This window comes from Misgurnus anguillicaudatus, chromosome 14 (genome assembly GCF_027580225.2).
Source record: "Misgurnus anguillicaudatus chromosome 14, ASM2758022v2, whole genome shotgun sequence".
In the NCBI taxonomy this organism is placed as follows: domain Eukaryota; kingdom Metazoa; phylum Chordata; class Actinopteri; order Cypriniformes; family Cobitidae; genus Misgurnus; species Misgurnus anguillicaudatus.
In genome coordinates, this window is record NC_073350.2 from 17,653,498 (window position 1) to 17,677,478 (window position 23,981).

The following is a 23,981-nucleotide window of genomic DNA, read 5'->3' on the forward strand; positions in this document are numbered from 1 at the left end:
CCACCCAAGTTGGTGGTCTAAACGGCAAATTTAAATCCCACTTAATTTAAAAATCTAAAACTAACCATATACACTTGGTTTTGCAAGTCAATTCAACCTACTATTTTAAGTTTTGGCTTAGAAAAAGTTGAAAATGTATAAATTTAAGTTGAAATTGTTTAAAAATTGTTGTATTGGTAGAAAAATCTGCTAATTTTTTATAATAAATGAGATCTAACATAACACTGCGCATTTACATACATAATGGCGTTTCATGAGAGCCCACTTGCGTTTAGGAAAGATGTTAAACCATTGTGACCCTTCATTTTTCAAAACAAATTTGTACTATTTAAGTACAAATACAAAACATTGTCAGCTACATAATGAAAAGTTTCCAGCTAATTATTTTAACTTTTAAATGATTTAAAGTCCTACTTTACCTATACATGACTTTTTTTAATACCCTGTATAAAAACATACAGCAAAGAAAAACACAAAAGTTTGTTTTAATAATAGAGAGGATTTAATGAAACAATATGTTGGGCATCAGAAGTGGCTTCAGGACAATTATTAACAGCCTACAGACACATTCATGAAATGTTGGTTAAGCTTTTACAATACAAAGACCTTCTATTGAGGACACCTTTCTTTTTCCTTGACACTTTTTTTTTAAAGCTATATGGCTTACGATTTCTCTATTTAGAAAAGGTAGATAAAACCGTACCTGTATATACACACATACATACATATTTACATGTCTTGCTTTATTGTTATTTGTGAAGTTTTCCCATATATTTTAAAACGGCAATACAAGTAGAGTGCATTTTGTGCTAACAAAATTATCATCAGGTAAGATGTCACCCAAGATCAACATCAATGACTTTAAATGTAAAAAGCATAAAATATTTGAGCAAGACGAGAGTACAAAAACGGGACTTTGAAACATAACTTTCAAACCCATGCAAAATTAGGAAAAAAAACATTCAGAAAATGTTCTTCCAGAGGTTTTTACATCATATCAAAATAAACGACTTAAGAATGGGATTTAGATTCTGTAGACCTTGCCCTTGAGGAGTCAGACTTTTCTCTTCTCTCATCTTTCTTGTCTTTGCTCCTGCTTCTGTCCCGTCGGTCTCTGTCTTTTTCCCTCCCTCTGTCTTTATCTCTGTCTCTCTCCTTGTCCCGATCTCTTCTTTCCCGATCTTTTCCACGCTCTCGTTCTCGACTCCTCGAGCGATCTCGTCTCCTGTCCCTGCCATCCCGATCTCGGTCACGGTCTCTCTCTCTGTCTCTGTTTTTGGCTCTCTCTCGATCATAGTCTTTTCTCTCTTGTTCTCTCTCCCTACCTCGGTCTCTGTCTCGATCCCGGTCTCTTCTCTTGTCTCCATCTCCATCTCTGTATCGGTCACTCTCTCTGCCTCTACTGTGATCCCTCTCTCTGCTATGCTCCCTCTCCCTTTCTCTGCTCCGACCACGCTCCCCATCTTTTTCTCTGCTCCGACCACACTCCCCGTCTCTTTCTCTGCTTCGACCACGCTCCCCTTCTTTTTCTCTGCTTCGACCAAGCTCCCCTTCTTTTTCTCTGCTTCGACCAAGCTCCCCATCTCTTTCTCTGCTTCGACCACGCTCCCCATCTCTTTCTCTGCTCCGGCCACGCTCCCCATCTCTTTCTCTGCTCCGGCCACGCTCCCCATCTTTTTCCCTGCTCCGGTCTTTTTCATGATCCCTTTCTCTGCCTCTCTCATACTCGTGTTCCCTGTTCCAGCCCCATGGTCGTGCACCATGAGGACCTTCTCGATCTCTTTCTCTCCTCCTATCCTCAGACAAATCACGCTGCCTCTCTCTTTCTTCAGACAATCTTGAGGAGGCATCTCTGTCACGTGAGCTACCATCAAATCTACTCGGACGGTTGTGAGGATCTGAACCATCTCTAGAAGAGCAGCTTCGCCGTCTCATTTCAGGGGAATGCCGTCTCATTTCAGGGGAGTGCCGTCTCATTTCAGGGGAGTGCCGTCTCATTTCAGGGGAGTGCCGCCTCATTTCAGGGGAGTGCCGCCTCATTTCAGGGGAGTGCCGCCTCATTTCAGGGGAGTGTCGCCTCATTTCAGGGGAGTGTCGCCTCATTTCAGGGGAGTGTCGTCTCATTTCAGGGGAGTGTCGTCTCATTTCAGGGGAGTGTCGTCTCCAGTGGTCATCACGGTGGGGGTCTGGACTGTGTCCACCTACTCGGGCCTGCATTGGAATGGGACCATCAGGAGTTGGAAGCAAAGGTCCACGAATGGGTCTAACATCGCTAGGGTTGTCTTCGTTATAGCTATATCGTGGTGGCTGACCAGCAGCTTCCTTGTCGTAATGCCCCGGTGGTGGACCTCTTGGCCCACCAAACTGCTGCATTCCTCTGTGTCTTTCAAATTCATGAGACGATCTTTCCCGCGGTTCATCAAAAGACCCCCTATGTGGAGGTGAACCACGAAACTGGTTTGGAGGTGGAAATCGCTGTCCTGACATATCACCTGAAGGACCAGGGGGTCCCCTCCGTCCATCAAAGTGGTTTGGAGGTGGACCCCTAAAAGGCGGCCCTTGTGCATGTATATGGGGTTTCTCTAGTCCTTGATAAGAGTTTCCACGGTCATCACCGGGACCTCTTGACATATTAGATGGGGTTCCATGATCCCCAATATGATGAGTGGGAAGTGGCCCCCTGGGTCCTGGAAAGTGAGATGGTGGTGGGGCTCTATTATCAAAGCGAGTTGGAGGGGGGCCTTGGAGAGGTGGAGGGGGACCTTGGAGAGTTGGAGGGGGGCCTTGGAATGGTGGAGGTGGGCCTCTAGGTGCTGAGAAATTAAACGGGAGTGGAGGACCATTAAACCTTTGTCCATCAAAGTTTGGAAGAGGTGGTCCAGGTAGTGGAGGTCCTGGAGGTGGGCCTCTTGGTCCGATATGCTGGGGTGGCATTGGATTAAGAGAATTATCAAACATCTGAGGAGGAGGACCTCTCTGACCCATTTGTTGGAATGGAGGTGGTCCTCTTGGTGTAAAATTAGGAGGGGGTGGGCCTCTTGGAGCATCAAACTGAGGATTGCTTCCCCACTGATTCTGGTAAGGTGGATATGATCCAGGTGGATGAAACTGAGAATGATCATTTTCTCCAAGGGGTGGACGTGGACCTTGCATGGGGGGAATCTGCATTGGTGGTGGTGGTCCAGACATTGGAGGAGCGAGATGCATGGGTGGTGGAACAGCCATGGGTGGTGGGCCTTGCATGGGAGGTGGACCAAGAATGGGTGGAGGCCCTATAGGGGGAGGAAAAGACATTTGAAGTGGAATGTTTGCAGGATTGGTTGTTGTTATGTGTTGTATATGGGAACTGTGAGAATCCATATAAGAATCATGGAGGTCATCATCTGGCATGGTCGAGTGTATAGATGACGTACTGATCGTTGAAATGCTGTAATATGTGGTTGGAGTGGTCTCAATAGGCTGTCCACTTGATGAAACCTGATCAGCTTTTAAGATACTGGCAGAATTTGGCCATACTTTCTCAAAACTTTTACTATCAGATTCAATAGGATCTTCCCTAATTTCTTCCTCTTCAGATTCTTTATCCACATAGTTTTCAACTAACTCGGGGTCAATTTTCTCCCCTAGTAAAGGAATAGAAACCTCCATGCTCTCTGTACCAAGGAAAGGTACATCTTCACTTCCTTCCTCAGGCCTGGATGTTTCTGCTGTCTGCGGGATGTCATGCTGCACTTCTTGAATATCCATGACAGAAGTGACTTGAGTTAGGGATGTTTCGGTGGTTGTAGTAGGTTCCTCTACTGATGTATCCACAATGGAATCCATCTGTGTTGTTTGTGCATCTGGGGTTATGCAGGCTTGTGATGCTGATGTCTCTATCACCGAAGCTTGCTGTGGAGACGGTTCATCTGTGGCTACAAGAGATTGGTCTTCTTTCTCAAATGAATCAGACGTCGATCTTCTACTTACAGCTGCTTGTCGAGGGTCCCTACTTTGCCTTGGGTCTCTTCTCTGGTTAATAATTTGAGCAGCTGAGCTCTTTGCCACTAGGTCTTCAACTTTTTTACCAAGCTGCAACAACTGGCTGTTAGCTAGTAAAGATGTCACAGGCTGAGAAATCAAAGTCTCTGGTATTTGGTGAACTGGATCCTCATGCCTCTCCAGCTGCAACTTTTGTTCCTCAGCCTGTTGGTCTTTAAGCCCTTTCTGATATTCAATTAATTTCCTAGCCCCAACATCATCAAAAATGGAGTCATCCTCAGGGTCATAAGCAATATCATCCACCACAGCAGATTTCACCCCTTTTTGCTCAACAGCTGCAGACACTTTGGTTGCATTTTGCATTTCTTCTTTAGCATAGCCAACAGCTGGGTCATACTCTTCCTCAGGATCATATGGTCTATCGTCCTGTACTTCTATCTCTTTACTCTTTGATATTGAAAACTGTTTCAAAATTGGGTCCAGTAGGGACACAGAAGGCATGGATCCCTCTGCAGCACCTTGGTCTGATGGTGATAACGAGACATCAGTATCAGACGACTTTTTACCAAAAAGTGTCTTAAGGATAGTCTGCAGAGGTGTGGAAGAGACTGCCGCTGTGACATTTGGAGAATTACTGTTTGTGCTAGTGGTGACACCAGCTGCTTTTACAGAGGAGAGAATGGACAACACAGAAGCTGAGATGGAGCTTGAAGATTCAGGGGCACTGATGGGTGGTGGTGTACCTGGAGGAGTTGTGCTTATACCATCCAGACTAGATCGAACACTTTTGTCCTGTTTTATTTCAACTTTTCCAACAATGGATGGTTTTGGGAGGCCAGTCTCCTCATCTCTTAAGGTTTTAGAACGTTTTTCCTCATTCTCAAGAGATGCTCCAGGACGCTTCTTGTCTTTCTGGCAAATCAATAACCCAAGGAGGAGATTGGGTCGAGCTGGCTCTAGCCCTGCAAGAAAGTAATAAAATATTTTTAGTCACTACCCTAACAAATGTTCTTCACATTTACAGTCATGTACAATTTTTGAAAGTTTAAAATAGAAGTTAGTAATCTAAGAGAGCTTGTTCCACAAAATACAATGTTTCATTTTCACAATACACTTGTATTTCAGTTCTGTATTTGCATATTCAAAGAAATGGGATTTAATTTTACATTCATATAAAAATGGTAAGTAACACAAAATTATATACAAAAAAATAACCTTACACAGGGAGATGACAATACAGTTATTTGTCCTGACAAATTTTTCATACCAATATTTATTTTAATGTAAATTTTTTTGCAATAGTTCTCCTCGTAAAAAACATGCTGGTTATCATTCATAAGTTGCATTCACTTTCCTTGAGCAGGTTGGATGACTTCAACTTCCTTATGAAACAAAATAATTCAGCATAATGCTGTTCTAGCTGATCTTAAAGGACTATATCACCCAAAAATGAAAATTCTGTAATCATTTTCTCAATTTTGATACAAACCTGTAGAAAGGAAGATATTTTGAGAAATGTTTGTAACCAAACCATTTGTGGACTCCAAAACAACGAAATTTATACAGGTTTGAAACAACATAAGGGTGATTTGGGTAAAATATAAATTTAAAGGCGAAGTGCACAATCTCTGAAAGCCAATGTTGACATTTGGAATCACCTAAACAAACACGCCCCTACCCCCAAAAAATCTGGACCTTCTTTTGATAGACCCGCCCTACACATATGCAACCCAGGCAAAGATGTTGATTAGTAGACACGCCCCTTACTGCTGATTGGCTACAAGTGTGTTTAGTTACTCGGCCCGATTCCTTTTTCCAAAGTGCTTCTTAAAAATCATGCACCCCGCCTTTAAAAATACACATGGCGGTTTAATTTTATGTGTATGAAGAACAATTGTGACATCCTCGGTTTCATTTTTCATTGTGAGTGTTTTATACTAAAAACAAATCTAAGACATCACCAAACTTGGATTCAGAAGATATTTTATTAGGATATTTTAAAATACATGACAGCTTGCAGACAGAAAAAAGACAACCCAAACAGCAATGTACAAATAGAAGCACTGACATTGACAATAGTTTTCCTATTTTGTAATTTATGAAACAAGCTCTCAAGCTCTCACAAAATAACCTGCAAGACTACACGTGTAATTCCGCTTGTAAGTTATGACATAAGGTCATAATGGTGTAAGACGTCAGACTTAACAAGCGAATAACCATGCTTACAAGATTAGATTTGTTATATACCCTTTTGGCTTTCTATTAGAAATATAGACATAGATATAATGAATGTTTCACAAAAATGTTGCATTTTCTATTTAGATGCTTACCTGGTCCATCAAATGGCAGTAGCTTCGCTGGCAGTGGATCTTTTGAGCTCAGAGGAATGAGGTAAAGGTCTTTAATGCGCTTGTTGCTGTTGGCCACCACACCAAACCTCTTACGGCTACTGAAATAAGAAAACAGGGACACGTACGCAACCTCCTCCTCTTCAGTTGCTGGATGGAAACGAATGAGACAGAGTTCCTAAAGAAAAAAAACATGGGAGATTATTGTAAAATGTCAGCAATCAAAATTAGTAAGTATTAAGTTTGAATATTAGTTTGGTCAGATATATGCTTTCGTATATTACTTTGGACAGTGACGTCTTCAACTTTCCCACATAATCCCACACAGTGTGTGGAGATATTCTACCGCCGATGTGAATGGTGTCAGGCAAATCCTGCAAATAAAGTGTTAAGGAGTTAAATCTTCAATTCGAATACTCCGAACTTTACAGAAATATGATACAGTGTGACATTATACAAATAAAACTTAAAAGTATAACTCACCTCCTTAATGTGCTCAAATGATCCAGACACCATGTAGGCCTTCGTGACAAACTTGGCGACGGTGTGCATGTTTATAAATCCTTTCCACAGCATCTCCTGACCAGACAGGAACAAAGCCGTTTCACCTTCAAGAGAAGGCTCTGGGACACTGCTGTAAACATAAAATATAGATACAAATATAGCCAAACGTAATAATAAAGGCTTTTCTAAATTTTCACCACAGTATCAAAGGATATTTTCATTAAGATTGCAAATTTGAAATAGCACCGAACCTGGCAGTGCTGGATCCATAATGCCGCACATCTTGTGAAGAGGTTGTTTTTTGTACCACAGGTCTAGGTGGTGGGGTTGAAGGAGGCATTGGCAAAGGACCCTTTGCTTCTACAACCGGGGGCTCAACAGACACAGGGACACTGGCTGACAGAGAAGGAACCCCAACATCAGGAACAGTCTGAGCAGTCCGAATCTGAGGCAGGGATGACCGGTGACCTGCCGTACGAGGATCCCTTCGGGTTATAGTAACGGAGGAGACAGCAGCAGGGATTGGGGCCTGGACCTGTGGCGGTAAAGTGTTTAGATCCTCCTTTGCAGATGTCGAATCAGGCATTGATGTCTCTACACCAGAGTAATAGGATACTGGGGGGTGGTCCGCCGAGGGTTTGGATGGTCTGGGATCAGGTTTGGACTTTAAGGGTTGCTCTGGCTTCTTAGGCATAGACATTTTGCTTTTTTTAGAAGGCGGTTCATCGTCTGCAGACATCTGACCTGCAAAATTGGCATTGTTCAATGGAATTGTATTAGTAAGTGTAGATACAGCTTGAAATTATCTTAATGTTCTGTGCTTACTAAAATGATTTATTCAAACCTGTACAAATCTTGCAGTTTAGGTCAAACAGATGAGTCCTGTGCTGTGCCGTGGTATCTTGTAACATACTACTAAAGATATCTGGCATTGCACTGCCTTTTCCGGAAGAAACCGAAGCTTGGGATGTAGAAGTAGGACGTGCGTCTTCCTGGGGCTCCTGTCAAAAAAAGACAAACGTAGACAATGAAAGGGGGATCTACAAACAATATTACAGCTATCCCCTTCATTTATACAGATATACAACCAAAAAACACTGCAAATAATGGACAAATAAGAGTAATACGGTCACAGCAGATAAGTAACACACCGTAAAGCAAATTACGCATCCAGCAAGCAAAAAGAAAGAAGGGATGAGGTTTGAATTTAGGAAGCTACAATGAAAGTGATGTGCGAAAGAATAGACAGGTAAGGAAAGCCAGAGACTCAGCACTTACAGCAGAAGAAGCCAAGTGGGGAGATTGGGAAGTGGCAGGCATACATACATCTCCATCAGACATTGGAGGAGCTTCCTCCATGTCTACATCTGGGGGAATGCCTTCTTGTCGTGATCCGGTTTTGGAATGTCCTGACTGGGATCTCGGATCCTTGTTGGAATAAGCACACAATTTCAGCATTCCTACTACTGATAGTTTATTAAGATAATACTAAAAATGTATTTTTTTACTTCAGTTGTCTCAGTTTTCCTCCAATCAGACACCTCCTTTGAAAGAAGTTCTTCTGGACTCAACCTTACCAGTCTGAAAGGACTGATCTCAGCACCGATCACACGATAAAACAGACCCTGATACACACATCAAAAAACACAACTATAAAAGTCAACACAAAGAGATAATCATAAACATTTCCAAGCCATTTTTAAGCACTTTCTGCTTCTGGAATACAGTAAACAAACATTTGTACATTAAGGGACTGACCTTGTTTTTAGGGTCCTTCAGGTTGAACATAAGTGATCTGTACTTGTTCTTGTACTTGTTATCGGTGTTCAGATAAAGGTTAAACATCTCTTTCTCAATGCTGACCGCCAACTTCCCCACTTCACCCTCAGACATGGAGAGATCATCGCTGTCGCTCACCCTGAGGGACAAACGTGATCAATCAATTCATTTTTTATGAAATCCTCAATTTATGTTTGGACATTAGTCCCAATGAACGAAAAACAACAAGTACTTCTGAATCATCTCTCACCTCTTATACAAGATATCGGTCAGCGATCGTCTGATGTTGGATCTCATCTGATTGTTGGGTGGTGGCTGAGGAGGACCAATAGGGGCAGGGGGTTGGGTTGGTTTTGTTAATGGGTGCTGTATGGATGGAGTGGTTGATACTGGTGAAGGTGGGGTCTTAGAGGAGGTAGAAGGACCACCTTCAGCAGACTCTTTTGGTGGCGCCTGCGGCTGTTTTTTAGGGATGGTAAAAGTGGTTTTGCTAACGCGAAGGGCTCCGGAGGCATGGTGGCGAGATCCAGGAGGGCCTGATGGAGACAAGATTGGAATTGGAGGTGGGGGAGGCCCTGGCTTCTTGGGCTTGTTCCCAAACTTGTTGCTTTGTGGTGGGGGCTGTTTCCGCAGGTCTCTGGTACTGCTTAGAGGTGCTGTACTTGGTTTGGCTTTGGTCGGAGAAGAAGCATCAGTGGTTCCTTTAATCCCTTTTGAAACAGGAGACTTTTTCCCACTTTTGGGAGCAACATGTAAAGTAGGAGCTTTCTTCTCCGCAGACGTGGACTCCTTTTCCGGCTTCACTTCCTCACTATCCTCTTTTTCTTTGTCTTTTTGGACAGCTGCTGGAAAATAAAAGATATCAACAAAACCATCAACATCACAATGTATTACAAATTCAAAACATGAAAAACAATTCATCAGAACTCGCAATTAAAATTAAGCCGTTTGGAAGCTGACGATTGGTTAAATTTAACTTGTGAAGTCACATATTTTAGTGCCTTGTCATGATATAGTAAACAATATCAATGGCTATAATTAAGAAGACCAACACAAAAGGCTCAAGTAAGCAGTTTTTAAGCTTTATTTAAAAATATATATATAATTTTACAATCAATCACCAATGCTGATGTACCAGTTTCACAAAACTAATTTAAAATGTATCTTTAGAATTTAAATTAATATAAATACACACATTAATTCATATCAACTTTTATAAATGCATATGAATTAATTATGAATGCAAAATCATCAGCTTTATATTTAAACCAACCAAAATGCCAATATTAAACAAAATTCTGCTTCTTTTAAGTTTATGCAAATTTAAAGCTCTCATAAATATTTAATCCAATATTTTTCATTGTTGTACACTTTTGAAGAAAATTCTGTCTCTCATTGTAATTAAATGACTTCTGTATAAAATACAAAATGCTCAGTATATGTATCAGTAAGAAAAATAACGCACACAAGGAACAACAGAAAAATCAAGTAAATCAATGCAATATCAATGCAAATACATAAGGACTTTATAAAGATCACTAGAAAAACCAATTATATTTAAATGCAAGTGTATAATACATTTGTGCACTAAATATCCAAGCTCAAAAGTATAATGCAAAGCTGCATTTTTTGTACAGCACTTCTAATGTAGTTGTGTGCACAATGTCCTATCAAAATAGTCAACATTCATGTGTTATCCATATCAGACAAATTTCTCATTGAGAGAAATATCAACACGGTACAAATGTCAACCTAAAGCAGCCTTATGTACCAAAAACCATTTCTAAAAACACATAAAATCATCTAGGACCAATGCACAAATATGCATTGTTTAATATCAAGAAATGAATGACAATGACACCCTTTCTTTTGGTAATTAAGCATATTGACACTTTGTCTTTTCAATACTCAACCATTACCACTAGAGCAGCAAACCAAATCATTAATCTCAACACTCATTGTTTAACCTGTACACTAACCTTTCCACATATATAATAAATTCATTATAAAGGCTAAACAAATATATGCACATAAGCAATCTATGTTTATGTATTTCCCTGATTGCTGTGAATGATAAGGCGTGTGAATTCTGTCGTCGGCTGCTGTGGGGTGTAACGTTGTCCTCAGCTGTTCTTGAGCGTTCCTCATTATTTCAGCTTGCTCTCTTGACTCTTGGGACTTTTCTGAACTCCACAGTTCTTCTCTCAGGTCGACCTCCAAGGACCGTCGGCTTCATTTTGCAAATAATGCTTTAACATTTAACTGATGTCTGATCAAGGCCAAAAAAAGGCTGAGCCACACCATGAAGTGTTGCAATCCAATAAACAGACTTCTCTCACAATTGAAGCACAGGGCCATCAGTGTTATCCGTAATTTCACTTTATTTTGAATGCCACTTTTCTCCATTAAATGCAATGCATGCAAATCAAAGTAAAGTTAGTTTTGAAGTTTTTCCATTAATACAACAAAGCATTGCAGTCAAATGTCCATGTCTATACGTAGTCAGGGAGGGGGGCAGTATAAAAAGACATCAAAACCTACCTGTTCAGTAGAGTACCTGTCCTGTGAGGTCACGAGAAGTTATTGCACCCAAGTCGACAAAGATTGGAGATAAATTTGTAGTAGGGATCCATACAATGAGATTTTCAAAGTTTACACACACAGTTTACATACTTTGCCCTTAATGTACTTCAAATGTATATCATGGCAAGGCACTACAATTTGGCTTTCATAATATCCATTACCCTGACCTTATATTTAATAAAATATATTTTACTCTTAAATACATACAGGCTTAAATACAGTTACTCCTTATTATAAATACTTACCACCTCCACGTTTGATAAACTTACCTGTACTGGAGCTCTAAATACCTCGAATGACCTGATACAGGTACTTTCCAAATATTAACATTTCGTAGTTACATTAAAAGATTGGTCCCATTTAAAATATTTCATAATTATAGCTAAGCTTACATTTTTAGTGCAAAAATCCCTTTACAGGCATGTAACAAATGACAGTCCAATTTGACAGGAGTTGGTGTTTCAGATATCTGAACTCACAATCCCCTAGGCTGCAACAATATAACTCGGCTGTTCTCGACAGTTCAACGCCACTATCATCGGTAGAGACAAGTCAATAAAGTGTGGAAAACCCTCAGAGAGATACATACACGCTTTGTTTAACACAGATGCTGATATGGGTGTAGTCTTTTCTGGCGTTACTGCAATGTAATTATGGTCACTGGACCAGGATGACATGGCTGGTGGAGGTGGATGCTCCTCTGCATGCTTGTCATCCTCATCATCTTCATCTTCCTCAGTACCAGACTCAGATTCCTCCTCCTCTTCAGCTTGGTTAGAAGATCTCCTTTCAGGACCCCTCTTCTATGAACAAAAACAGAAAAAAACACCATTTGCACTTATGGAAACATGCGTGACACAATCTGTGAAATCAAGCCTAAATCTTTAATCTCATTATGAGATCACTAAAGTTTGATTTCAATCTTTGACATGACCTTACTTAGTCAATATTAAATATAGAAAGGTTATATTTCACTGATTTTATTAAATTTATATATATCTATATCAGTTTAGATATTAGCAACATAGCCTCTGTAGAAAGTAGACATCAAAAAGCATGATCTTAAATGACCTGGCATGATAAAGCCGATACTGTACCCGTCTCCAAGATTTGCCTTGCACCTGAATTAACATTTATTGAGTTTACTTTACCCTCAATGCGTACTCGTAAAACAGTCATTAAAAGAGTTAACACATTAAACTTTACCAAAATAAACATTACTGGACCTTTCTCAGGACTTGTGTTTAATACCTTATGTGCCAATTTATTTGTGGTCTTTTTTTGTCGTTTGGCCTTGCCCTTCTCCTTCTGCTTGGAGTCTTTTCCATCCGTGGTGATGGTCTTCATAGCAGCCGCGGCATGCCGGAGGATGCAGTCATTCCCACAGTAGACGGAGTCAGGAAGAGCGTCTCTCTCGCATCCAGGACCGATGCACTTGGGAAGGGAAGACCCCTTGACTGCAGTCACCTGCTGAAAACTCAGGATGTCACAATTTTGCAGCCACTAGGTTGTGGCCAGATATCTTTTCTGTTTGCAAAATTGAATAGACTGAGTAGACTGAAAGCCTTAAAGGAAAACACCACCGTTTTTCAATATTTTACCATTTTCTTACATCAACTTAGACGAAGTAATACATTCCTATCTTTTTCAATGCATGCACTTTTAATCTTTGTACAGCAACTTGCGAATGTGTTAGCATTTAGCCTAGCCCCATTCATTCCTATGGCTCCAAACAGGGATGAATTTAGAAGCCACCAAACACTTCCATGTTTTTTCCTATTTAAAGACTGTTACATGAGTAATTACACGAGTAAGAATGGTGGCACAAAACAAAACTTTTGTTTGGAGCCATAGGAATGAATGGGGTTAGGCTAAATGCTAACATTCAAGAAGCTCTGTACAAAGATTAAAAGTGCACGCACTGAAAAAAGATAGGGATGTATTTATTCATCCGAGTTGATGTAAGAACACAAAATATTGAAAAACTGTGTTGTTTTCCTTTAATATACACCAATGCAAACATATCAACTTGTATCGAATCCAATTTATAAATATGATATGGCTCCTAAGCTACATTTTGCAAAGCAATTATTAAAAGCAACTTCAATAAATAAGGAAAAGTTAATGCTACAAGATATGTTATTTTATAGCACTTTTTAAATCATAATAGGGCAGTATCACAGACAGGGATTAGATAGTTATATAAGGAAATTTAAATAATTTTATAAACATACAAAAAAAACCATGCTGATGTGCATCTTGAGACAAAAAGTCTGATTTTTTTAAGATATGTCTGTGAAACCACCCAATATATTCTACAGGGGGTCATTCACCACAAAGCTGACAAGATAAGCCTCATTAATTGTAATCCATCAAAAAATGAAAAAAAACCCAATAAAATTACTTATAGTAATAATTATTATTTACATATGCATTGATTTATTTAAAGCTATGATGCTACAAACCTCCTTAGTTAATTTTAATGTAATAAAAAACACATTAAAACTGCTGCACGGTATATAAACAATCGTATAAAAACCAGCAAATACAAATCAATGTAAAGATTATGTTTGAATAATGAGTCAATACCTGATAAATCAACAACTACCAAAAATAGAGCAGCAGTGTTTAGACTCAAGGTTCATGTTGCAACATACCGGCTGGAAAATCTTTATTTTCTTTTTGCCACTAGGATTGGCAGCCTTCTCGATTCTGCCCTTGATGCCCAGGTCATCAGCAGCTTTCTCCTCTGCTGCCACTGGAGCAGTGCTGGATGTAGCTGGACTGGGCTCTGCTTTACGAGGGCCAGATGCTGGCCGTTTGCCATTGTCTGCAGCTGCTGTGGAGCCACTGGTCTTGGTGATCTGTACTTTTTGTGTGTTGCAGTTAGGACAGACATAATCTTCCCCATTTCTCTCCATCAGTCGACCTCGTGCCTCGGTGATGCCGACGCAGTCGCCATGAAACCACTCCTCGCATCGATCGCAGCAGATCATGAACCTGAGCACAAGGATTCCAATAACCAAACACCCTTAAAATATATACACGTGACCCTGTGTGTGAAATCCAGTCTCAAACTAATTATCAAGGTATTAAAGATATCAAGGTTATGTTTTCACACAATGTCCTTTACATTATATAGGGTGATTTTTATGTAGAAGACATTAATTCACAAAAAATTACTTAAAGGGATAGTTCACCCAATAATGAAAACTCTGTCATCATTTACTCACCCTCATGTTGTTACAAACCTGTATACATTTCTTTGTTCTGGTAAACACAAAGGAAGATATTTTGAAGATAGACCCCATTTACTTCCATAGTAGGACTGTCACTTTTTATTGGAAATTCGAATATCCATTCGAACATGACGTGAAATATCTGCATTCAAACTACAAATAAACCATCCAAATGCCATGTTTAGCGCATTTCTACAGTAACACCATGTAATAGGAAGGAGGTTGAGAGTGAGATCGACAGCAACTGTGCGCAAGAGAGGGAACCAAATTAGACCAACATGAAACTAATGTGCATGTCAAGATAGAATTATAGTTTGTATATAAAATGACATTGTTTTTGTGTTAAATATTATAGCAAAATAAAAAGCTTGTGTTAATATGTTTGCATTATCTTCATACATGCTAATCTCATAATTTCATCATTTTAACAACACAATGTAAACTTTATATTAAACAACAGCATTTGTCTTGTAAACGGATTTGAAATGATCATGTGGTTAATGTACTTGTCAATGACGGCTCACAAACGCGCGGGATAGGCTGTGCATGTGTGCTTGTTGTCAATGAGATTACTGCTCACAAACACGCTCAAGCGCGGGATGTGTGTGCTTGTCAATGACGGGCATTAAATCAGCAGAATTCCGCTGAGTTTTCCGCCGAAATCTGCAGCGCGAATTCTGTTTGGGCTTGGCTATATGCCTTACTCCTGCTGCAGTTTAAGTTGTCACGTTATTGTTTGTACCTGTTCTGAATAGTTATTTTTTTTCATATAAGTTGTTATTCATAAGTTGATAACCTGCTGTTTCAAACATTAAGTAAGAAAAGTAATCCAGACAGTCCTGTTTATGACTGTCACTGTTAATAAATTTGTGACTGAATCTCCATTATGGTGGGTTTTTTATGCGCGCGAGGGACACCTAGATATATTCGGATACATTGCGTGATATTCGATATCTGTTCGAATTAGATTTTTCATAAACGTGACAGCCCAATTCCATAGTAGGAATAAATACTATGGAAGTAAATAGGGTACGCGAACGGTTTGGTTACATACATCTCAAAATATCTTCCTTTGTGTTCATCAGAACAAATACATTTATACAGGTTTGCAACAACATGAGAGTGAGTAAATGACAGAATTTTCATTTTTAAGCCAGGTTTTTATAGACAGGGTCACATTTTATTATAATAATTATAGTAAGAGGCCAGAAGAAACACTCTGCTGAACAACCATGTTTTGACAGATTAAGAATGACCTGATATACATTGGTAAACAGCTTGCTTTTTCTATTTAATTTAAGTGAATAATAGTCCTTTTAAAAAAATTGACTTCAAAAAGCATTTCAATTCTGACAGATTAGCTAATGCGTTTTATTGGCTGACAATTCACAATAAAATAATCAAAAATTATCATTTTGATTAAGAAAAAAGGCTAAAAACACCCAAAAGGACACTAATTGTACCTGCGCTGTTGATTGTATCTTAAAAGGGCTTACATCATTCAAATCACAAGAATAGTAGCTTTCCAAAGATATGTGACATGTTTTTATGTTTTTGAGTAGTTTTATGTCATGAAATTTACTGTCAAAAAAAAATGCAGTGTTCCTCCCACGGTACATTGAAACTTTAAGGGGTTAAGGAAATCATGCAGATCAAATATTCTTGTCACTGGAAAGTGCTAACTAGTACTATACAACAATTAAATCAGTTTCACTCAGAGAGAATTTATACTAGAAATCCCCATCAGGGCCATTTGCGCATTACTTGCCAGAAGATTAATATTACATAGATGGAGAGACCCTCTACTTTCTTTCACTGAATTAAAAAGACCATGTAGTGTCTTAAACTTAAACTAAAAAAAAAAAGATCTGTAAAATCTAAAAAATAAGATACACTATTCAGGAGTCCTCACAGAAATTTTATGCAATTTGACAACCCTTCTTGTCATTTGTTAAAAAAAATTAAATAGTGAATCCAGTCCCAAACAACTGATTATTTTTTTCTTTGTGAAAAGTAATGTGAAATTTTGAACAAAAAGGATGAGAAAATAGCAGAATACGAGTAGCAGGATCATATCAACAGATGATTCTAAATATATTTTGTATATTAAAATTACCTAACTAATCACACATAAGCATATAAGACTGTTTAGACCTTATTTTCACACGTGATAAATCTCTCAGCACATTAAAATCATTATTAATATACTTTCATATATTTTTGGCACATAATGGACCTCTACCAAAGACACATACCTTTTATTGTGTTTCTGCCTGCAGATGCAGTATAGTGCATTAGGGTCATAGCCATCTGTGTCAGACTCACTCGACGATGAATCATCATCATCATCCTCCTCTTCATCTGTATCTTTGTGGACCTTGGGTCCTGGTTTGGGTTTAGTGTCTTTTTTGGAATCTCTACTGTAAGATCTTGTAGGAGGGCGTCTACTTATAAAGTCGTCTGAGCTAAGACTTTGGTCTTTGCTCTCATTATTCTCTTCTTCCTCTTTTTCATCTTCTTTCTTTACATCCATTGCTTGTTCATCTTCTTTTGATCCCTCATCTTTGCAATCTTCAGCTTTGGCTTCAATCTCAATATGTTCCTCAGGTGTTTTCATCATCTCATTTTCATCCTCCTCTTCGTTATCAGAGCTGCAATCATCACTGACTGAACCACTGCTTGCTTTAGTCTTAGCAGTTCTCCTCATCTTTTTCCGCCCTCTTTTCTTTTTCTCCGGTGAGGCAACTTTGGGCTCCTCCGTTTTGGTCTCTGCGTTTCCATCGAAGCTGGCCTCTGAGGTGGTTTCAGCATCAGTCGGGGTCTGGGAAGGTGGATCTCCGCCCTCGAGCCGTGAGGGACAACTCCTCCTCCCGGTTCCTCTTCCTCTTTTGACAGTAACTAGAAATTCTTCAAGTTTGTCCGTGCGCTTGGCCTGCCTACCACTGCGACGCACTGGGGCGCCCTTTCCTTCTGGAGTCTCTGCAGCCATTTCGCCAGGAATTTCCCTTTTAGCAATAGTGCTTCGACGAAAGCCCCAAGTCTTCTTAAACTCACAAGGCGGCTTGGTGGATTTTTCAGGCTCCTCTACTTTATCTTGAATACCATCACCTTGGTCTTCTTGATCTTTGACTTCTTCTGAAACCGACGTTGGTTCTGTGTGTGAGACGTAGCAAAATATAGATCGAATTCACAATGTACAAGGCATTCAAATATAAGAGCCCTTAATTAACAGCATGCAGCAGATATCTGATCCTGATCACATTTGATATTGTAATGCAAATGTAGTGCATTTGATAATGAAAGTGCGGGTGAATTTAGAGCCCAAAGCAGTACAGACTGGAACACCACATTATGAAAAGATAACTGAAATAAGCATATGATTATAATTAAGTGAGACTTAAGTTTCAGTGATTTCTTTCTTTCTCATTGGAAATTCCAGACTAGCCCACAGCTCTCATGAAGAAGTGCATGTGGTGGACTGAGCCATGGGTACCTTGTGAGCTGGTATCCACTGGATCCTGGCTAGGCTCAGGGGCTTGAGCCAGCTCAGGGCTCACACTCTCCTCCATAACAGAGAGACACTACTTTTCAAACAGAATATCTATAATTAAGAAAGAAGACAAAATAAGGGAGAGCACAGCTCCTACATATTACCAGACGTCTTCAGTCTTCCCAACTGGGGCGATGTGTGTTTCTGACACGTCTTTAAGCGTAGTTGGATTTGACTAGGGGTTGCTACGTATTGCTGCGAAGCATATATTAAAGAATTTATATGCGTGGGTAATTATTGCAGTGATTTATACCTAAAGTGCTTGGAGAGCTCAGATAAACAGTGCTTAAAGGGGACATTTCACAAGACTTTTTTTTATGATGTAAAATAAATCTTTGGTATGCCTAGAGTACGTATGTGAAGTTCTAGCTCAAAATATCACATGCGAGCAAAAATGGGGTGTGTCCCTTTAAATGCAAATGAGCTGATCTCTGCACTAAATGGCAGTGCCGTGGTTGGATAGTGCAGATTAGAGGGTGGTATTATCCCCTTTGACATCACAAGGGGAGCCAAATTTCAATTACCCATTTTCTCACATGCTTGCAGAGAATGGTTTACCAAAACTAAGTTACTGGGTTGATCTTTTTCACATTTTCTAGACTGATAAAAGCACTGGGGTTCCAATTATAGCACTTAAACATGGAAAAAAATCTAATTTTCATGATACGTCCCCTTTAAGATTATTTGTCAAAGAAATACCCATTTAAAATCTCTGAAAGAAGCCCTTAACACTCCTAAGTACAGATACAGATACAAAACAATACTGGTGTGCATCCTGAGACAAAACAAGGGAACTGATATGTTAAGTTGTGTCAGTGCAAGATGATTTTACATCAAGTCTGCGCAAACATGCATTTTAATCAGGGACTAGGATAAGCCCTGTCTGGGAAACCGCCCCAATATGGACAAAATCTACAAAACAGGTATGTAGATACTTGTCTCTAAATATCAAGGTTATTTTTTGCTTGTTACTTACTATAGTTACTAAAATAATTTAAAATAATAATAAAAATTCATATTTGGTCATATTTGGGGAATGGATCAAAATTTTTCACTACATACAAGAATGATGTATTTTTATTTAAAAGTAAAAGTTTAAATAAAATATTTTTGAAAGTTTATTAAAAACAAGAACAATAGGGGGGCTGAATTTTATCCTCTTATTCCTTCAAGACTTCATAAGACCCAACATTATTCAATCCGCCCTATTGTGTTTTAAACATTTTTTTAAACAAAGTTCTCTTTGTAATGTTTCAAATTTGACAAATTATGACAATAAACTTTTAATCTTTAGAAATATCAGCTTTACTAGAATATTGTAACTATGTTAAGTTTGTCTTAAAGCAAAAAGATGTCAGCACAGTGCTTTGTGATGGGTAAAGCTGCATTCATGAGCATTATATGGATCTTGAATAAATGAAACCTGAGAAACACATGCTACCTCTGTCTATTGTGTATGCATAACAGATTACGTTTACAAGCTTCATGTCATTTTGACTCCAGTCTTATTACAATAAAGTTATTGTGTGACCTCAGTTGTCAAAATTAGGTACGGTTTCATCACATTGGAGTAGTGAAATGTTGCACCTGTTCGGATCAGCGTCTCAGGCTCAGCTGAAATGAAGACCAAGACTGGAACTCAACCACAGTACTAGAACAATAAATAAATGAAATAAATCAGCAAACATGAAAAACTTAATTTCAAGAATGAGACATTTGATAGAACATACACCAAACTGTATTTTGGCATAGCAATTAAACTTGTATTATATTACATTCATACAATGACAAGAAAAATAAAAACTACTCTGTTTCTATAAAAGAATAAATGTGTTTACTCCATATTTCCATTTAAAAATATTTGGTGGGTCCGGGGTTAGATTAAACCTGTTTAGGTGGGTCATGAAATAACAATTTGGGAACCGCTGCATTAGAGTACATTAATAGATTCAAGTAGGGCTGCACGAATAAGACAAAAATCATAAATGATTCATGTCATTTTATCATTCAGTGTCTTGAGGTTTCACTTAAAGATGTTTTTAAACCATTTTAAAGATGATCACATCTATTATAGGCTCTTATTAGCAGTTCTCTTTATAATTCACTCCTTTACTTATTCATTTAAAAAAATATTACTTTACATTTTCAAAGTTTTTGCTTTGTCATGAAACATTAAGTATTTTTCTTTAAAATAATTACATTATGTATAAAACTAAAACAAATTTAACAATTCAGACAGCCTAGATTTGTAGTTTTTAAGATTATACATATGAAGGAAAAAGATTTGTAAACATTTTTGGTCAGCTACACTTTCAAGCTTTAGGTTACACAAAAAATAAGTAAATTTTAAAAACACAGAGAATGTTATAGTGTGTGTGTGTGTTTCTTTATTCTTAACACCATTCCAGCATCTATGGCTATATTCATGGCAAGAACCAGTTAATCAATCCACACATTGGGGGGGGAGGGGGTTGACATGCCCAATTTATCTAACCTGTATGTTTTTGGCCTGTAGGAGAAAAGCAGTGTACCCCTGAGTAAACCCATGCTGACACAGGGAGAACATGCAAACTTCACAAAGAATAGCCACCTGACCCAAGCTTGTTTAACTATTGCATCACAGCAGAGTGAAAGCATGTGTGTGACTAGACTCTGGTCAAAAATCAAAAGATATGTAAAATAGATCAATAGTAAAAGTGCCTGAAAGAGGCATCCTTGATTACTAATTTTAACACTGTTTGCACAGAAATAAGTCATTGTAATTGCGGATTTTGACAAAGCCCCACCAACGGCCACTGACTGACAGGTTAGTTTTACACAAAAACCTTTCTACATGCGTTTGTTAGCACACAGAAGCTGTATTTACTGGATTTAGATTATTTTTAACCAAAAGCACTCACTGTCTGTTGGTAAGGAAATGAGGAGTTGTAGTCAATATTATGCATTTAAAGGTACACACATAAAGACAGCGCTTTTTGCTCCCACCGAAATAGGGGCATTTTGTGCATGCTATAACAAATGATCTGTGTGGTATTTTGACCTGAAACTATACAGACACATTCTAGGTACATCTGAGACTTATATTACATTTTGTAAAAATGGGCATAATGTGTGCCCCTTAATCGTACAGCCCTACAAGTAAATGGAACTTGTTAATTTCTAACTGCAGATATTTGCACAACAATAACTGTAAAGCAAGATCAATGCGTTACATTAAATAAAAACATATTTTTTCTATAAACAGTTGATGTCAGAAGATGCACCGATATTAAATTTTTCCACAGATACGATTATTTATGATTATTCAGACTAATATCTGCCGCTACCGACAGTTTGGTGGATATATTAACTAGCATCAACAAAATCTGAAGATTACATTTTCTGAATGTTATTCATTCATAAAATTAAAATTCAACATAAACTGGTGATGTTTCTTTACATTTTCTATACACAGCTCAAATTCATTGCATTTTCATGTTCTTTTTTGATTGACAGGACTGACCGGCTGATCGTATGAAAAATTTATTTATCGACTGATACAGATTATTGACCGACATATATCAGTGAATCTCTAGGTGATGTTATTGCAAGATTGCTAGTATGGCATTAAGACGACAATGAATCTGCAGTGTATATACAACTAAAGAGGTGAGCTAGAAAGCGTATCATTACTAATTATTTATTAACACTACTTATACCAGGGGTCTCAATCCAACCTTTTTGAGAGCTAGGGCTACAACAATGGATAAAATAATGTGGAGGGCTACATTTAATTTTACGTGTTGATATGTTTTATAATTGTTTAAAATGTTAACATACATAAAATAAGCCAAGCTAATATAAAATATATGTAAAAAATAAAGAAATAATTGGGGATATTAATACAATGTGCTTTGGCGGGCAACTCACAGACTCTGTGCATGAAACCCGGTGAACCATGTTGCAGACCACTTATATAATACATAACCAAAATGCTATAATGTACTTGATGTGGCAATTTGGGTGAGGTTACATATCAAACATTGTGAACTCTTTCATCAAACCACCCCAGTAGTAGTTAATATACATACAACTAAGCTGTTAAGACAGTGACAGCTGACATCCCTCTCAACACATCTATTTACACTTCATGTTACGTCACCTTAATAAGTCGTCAACAAATATTACTACATACAGCGTGTAAAAATGTATACTTGTAAGGAAATATTTACATTTCAATGCAAGGGTTAATTTATATAAAAACCGCAATTTATTTTAAAACAATTAAATTATAAGTCTCTTAAAAAAACTATAAAACCCTCTTTGTCGTACAACATTAACAGTGTAAAGAGAAATAAAAACACATAACGTTAGCCTACCGTATGTTGCATAGCTCTGCATGGCCGCCCACAGTATTAAGTGTCATAGTAACACACTCTTGTGTGACAACAAAAATGACACAAAAAACTCTGAATAGCCCACACCCACAGTTACTTCGCAATAATAATAATGAGCATTAAAACACTAAATGTCATTTAACTGCGATAAAGAGGTTTCGGTGTAAAATTAAGTTAGCTTATTATAGCCCGTTAGCTTTAGCTAAATCGTTAGCGCGCGACCTCCCTTTCACTTCATCTCGCTCGCGCTCAGTTTCTCAGATTAAAAAAAGCTTTGTTCCAGAACGTTTAAAAATACTTCAAAAATATATTGAGTCTGAGTTATATGTGTGTTTTAAACAGAATATAAACTTACACCATTTACCAATTAAATATTAATCGGGTCGGTTTCAGTCACGGAGGACTGCCACGTGACGAGTTGCTAATACCACTGATCACGCTAGCGCCAACACATATTTATAGTCTAATAATCCAAGTAATTTAAATGGGTTCGTGCATAATAATGAACATTTGTGTTGAGATTTTATAAACCTTTAATGTAAATATCGTTTCTTTAATATAAACATTCCGTAGGTGTGGTTAGCTACACGATCTAGAGTGCGGCACGCGTTCTTCCAGAAAAGCAGTAAGTTAAACTCATGTACTGGAGCCATAAACGTACTTAAAGCAATAATTGAAGTCTTTAAATTAAAGCTGCCAAAACAATCCACCATATTTATTGTTAAACCAGATGACTAACGAACACACACCCACTTCACCGCCCAGTACAAATCAAAACTTCATGGCATTAATATATTAAACAGAAACCACAACAATCAGAGTAACGTACAATCATACATTTAGACAGCAAACCATGTGTAATTACTATAAGATAATAATCACATATTAATAAAATGATGTGCATAACATTTTATACTACGATAATTCAAATAGCCACATGCCTTCTTAAATGCATAACATTTACACAATAGTTTTCAGTTGAACACCAAAACATTGATTTGGCCCATTTCATCTTAATGGGAAATCTGGTCTTTCATTTGTTCATAGCATCTCTTATCAAATCAAGTAAATATGGAGGCTCGAGGCGCCATTACTGGAGCGCGAGCTTCGCTGCTGTGAAACTGACGAACATTTGCATTAGTGTCCATCTATACATCCGTTTAGCTCGAATTAACTTTGAGTCAACATGCATTAGTGTTCATGGCGACAAAATGCATACTCACTTGTAACATTAATATTGTTCTGCCTGCAGTCAGTGCAACTCTCTGACCTCCATTTTCTTTCCTGTTGATGGTGGTGGTGGCGATTGTAATATTAGCTTTTGCGCTTGAGATAGCATGAGGCAATGCACACTCGTGCAAACCGAGTTGTGGTTTAAAAATCAAGCGCCACCCTGGAGTGGAGGAGAAACTACACCATCCTTGGACATCTATCATGTAAAAGTGCTCCCTCTTGTGGGCAGGGCAAAACATCTCACAACCAAGTCATAATGGTCCACAGTGGGTCTCAAGTATAAGTTGACCTTTTAGACTTGAAGGCTTTTAAACATTGCATAAAAGTTTGTCACAATTATTCAATGGCATACAAATACTTTTAAGCTTTCATGCATTCATACAGTGAG

General features: G+C 38.3%; 1 protein-coding gene across 7 annotated transcripts; it reads right to left on the bottom strand.

Annotated features, from left to right (window-relative positions):
* Positions 1-479: 479 nt before the first annotated feature.
* Positions 480-23,732, bottom strand: dido1 (death inducer-obliterator 1). 7 transcript variants are annotated; one of them, XM_055183401.2, is made up of 17 exons: positions 23,584-23,732; positions 19,572-19,635; positions 17,928-18,035; positions 16,690-17,587; positions 13,853-14,195; positions 12,447-12,662; positions 11,785-11,998; positions 8,863-9,457; positions 8,592-8,751; positions 8,342-8,458; positions 8,112-8,261; positions 7,678-7,834; positions 7,085-7,577; positions 6,813-6,963; positions 6,614-6,703; positions 6,312-6,507; positions 480-4,943 (listed from the first exon to the last, which is right to left on the bottom strand). In XM_055183401.2, the coding sequence occupies exons 3-17, from the start codon at positions 18,001-18,003 to the stop codon at positions 1,012-1,014; spliced, it is 7,788 nt and encodes a 2,595-aa protein (XP_055039376.2). In that variant the 5' UTR covers positions 18,004-18,035; positions 19,572-19,635; positions 23,584-23,732; the 3' UTR covers positions 480-1,011. The 7 variants fall into 7 exon arrangements, with proteins under 7 accessions (XP_055039376.2, XP_073732079.1, XP_073732080.1 ...); XM_073875978.1 differs by having other exon boundaries at positions 8,863-9,454; positions 12,447-12,665; XM_073875979.1 differs by having other exon boundaries at positions 8,160-8,261; positions 12,447-12,665.
* Between the last annotated feature and the right edge of the window lie 249 nt (positions 23,733-23,981).